The 1426-nt window shown below is 40.7% G+C and overlaps 1 protein-coding gene across 1 annotated transcript in view; it reads left to right on the top strand.

Moving 5' to 3' along the window:
- LOC101856388 (A disintegrin and metalloproteinase with thrombospondin motifs 3) overlaps positions 1-1402 on the top strand; it is a gene marked incomplete at its 5' end in the record, with an annotated part of 12619 nt that extends 11217 nt beyond the window's left edge. Inside the window, 1 exon segment of the mRNA XM_005110789.3 lies at positions 99-1402. Coding sequence (XP_005110846.3) covers positions 99-298 — 200 coding nt within the window.
- Between the last annotated feature and the right edge of the window lie 24 nt (positions 1403-1426).

The following is a 1426-nucleotide window of genomic DNA, read 5'->3' on the forward strand; positions in this document are numbered from 1 at the left end:
CCCTCTCTCTCTCTCTCTCTCTCCCTCTCTCGCTCTCTCTATCTCTGACTATCCCCGATGATTTCTAATACCCCCATCAAAAATGAATAATCCCACAGAACTCTACGGCAAGAACTGCAAAGACATGTATTCCTTCTGCAAGACCTACTCCGCTCTACGCTTCCGCTGTAAACGGTCCAGCTTCCGCCGGAAGTGCTGTCAGACGTGCAAGAACTCTGGGAGCGAGGCTAACCGACCAGCCCCGAAGAACGCCCTCGAACGCTACATGATGAAGCGACGTCTAGGCCGCTGGCGGTAGTCTCCCTTTGCAGAAATTCTCAACCGGTGGTCGCAAATCCGTTTCGGGCAGATATCTATTTTACAGGCGAAATCTCCACCCAGAAAGAATGTTTAACCGACACTTTTGAATGATGAGATTTAATTTATGAGAACTGACCAATGATCAAGTATTATCCATTCAAAAAGTTTCATGTATATATTCTATTGTATTTTTCCCTTCCTTTTTATGCCGTTGTTAATTTAGCGCAACCGGCATCTCTAAGGTAACGGTTAAGCTATCTACCGTGAGTACGATTCCCGAAGCGAGCTAATTATTTTGCGTTTCGTTCTGAAATGGCTTTTCTGCTCCGAGAACAATACACACGGAACGGTTTTTCATCTGCTTTTGGGTTTTAAAGTCACAAACTTGAACTTCCGAAATCTCAAAAGTACCTTATATGCAGATAGAACTGTGTTAATCTCATACCACGGTTTGTATAAAGTATCTTTATAGCCCTGGTTTTATTCCAGTGTTAGTTTTCGGCTGAATCCAAGCGTGAAGCTGAGATCCATTCTATAGCTCTAAACCTGTTTTCTTTATCCTATAGGATTGTTTATGTCTCACACTCTCCATTAGTGAGTTCCATACTTTTTTTGTTGCTAATTAATAAAGTCACGGGGTTTTCTAAAACATCTCCCTTTCCACAAGTCATTCACATTTGTGTAATTCGAAAAAAAAATGTTTTGCTTTTTAATTTAGTGTTCGTTCAGTTGTCAGAGACGGGAGTCGATTGGCATATTGTATCCAGTATTCCTCATATTTGTTCACTCTTCACATTTATTCATGCTCGTCAGAATCTTTGAGTAGTTATTCCTCGTTGGCAGGTTCAGCACAGTTCTGAGCCAAGACCCAAGGGCGAGAGTAACAGCAACAACTGATAGTATGTTGCAATTCTATGCGAGAGAATGATTACATTTAATGTTTTGGCAAAACAAGCATGTACTAGAGAAGTTACGTAAGAGAAACTTTTAGAAACTACAACATCTAAATCAAAAGAGCTGCAAAGTTGGCTTATCGTAGAAAACTGTATCGCCCCTCGACGCTCAAAGGCAACAGAGGATAAAAAGAATATATCGTTTAAAAAACAGAACAAAATAACAACACCCT

Source organism: Aplysia californica, unplaced genomic scaffold (genome assembly GCF_000002075.1).
Source record: "Aplysia californica isolate F4 #8 unplaced genomic scaffold, AplCal3.0 scaffold00945, whole genome shotgun sequence".
Taxonomy (NCBI): Eukaryota; Metazoa; Mollusca; class Gastropoda; order Aplysiida; family Aplysiidae; genus Aplysia; species Aplysia californica.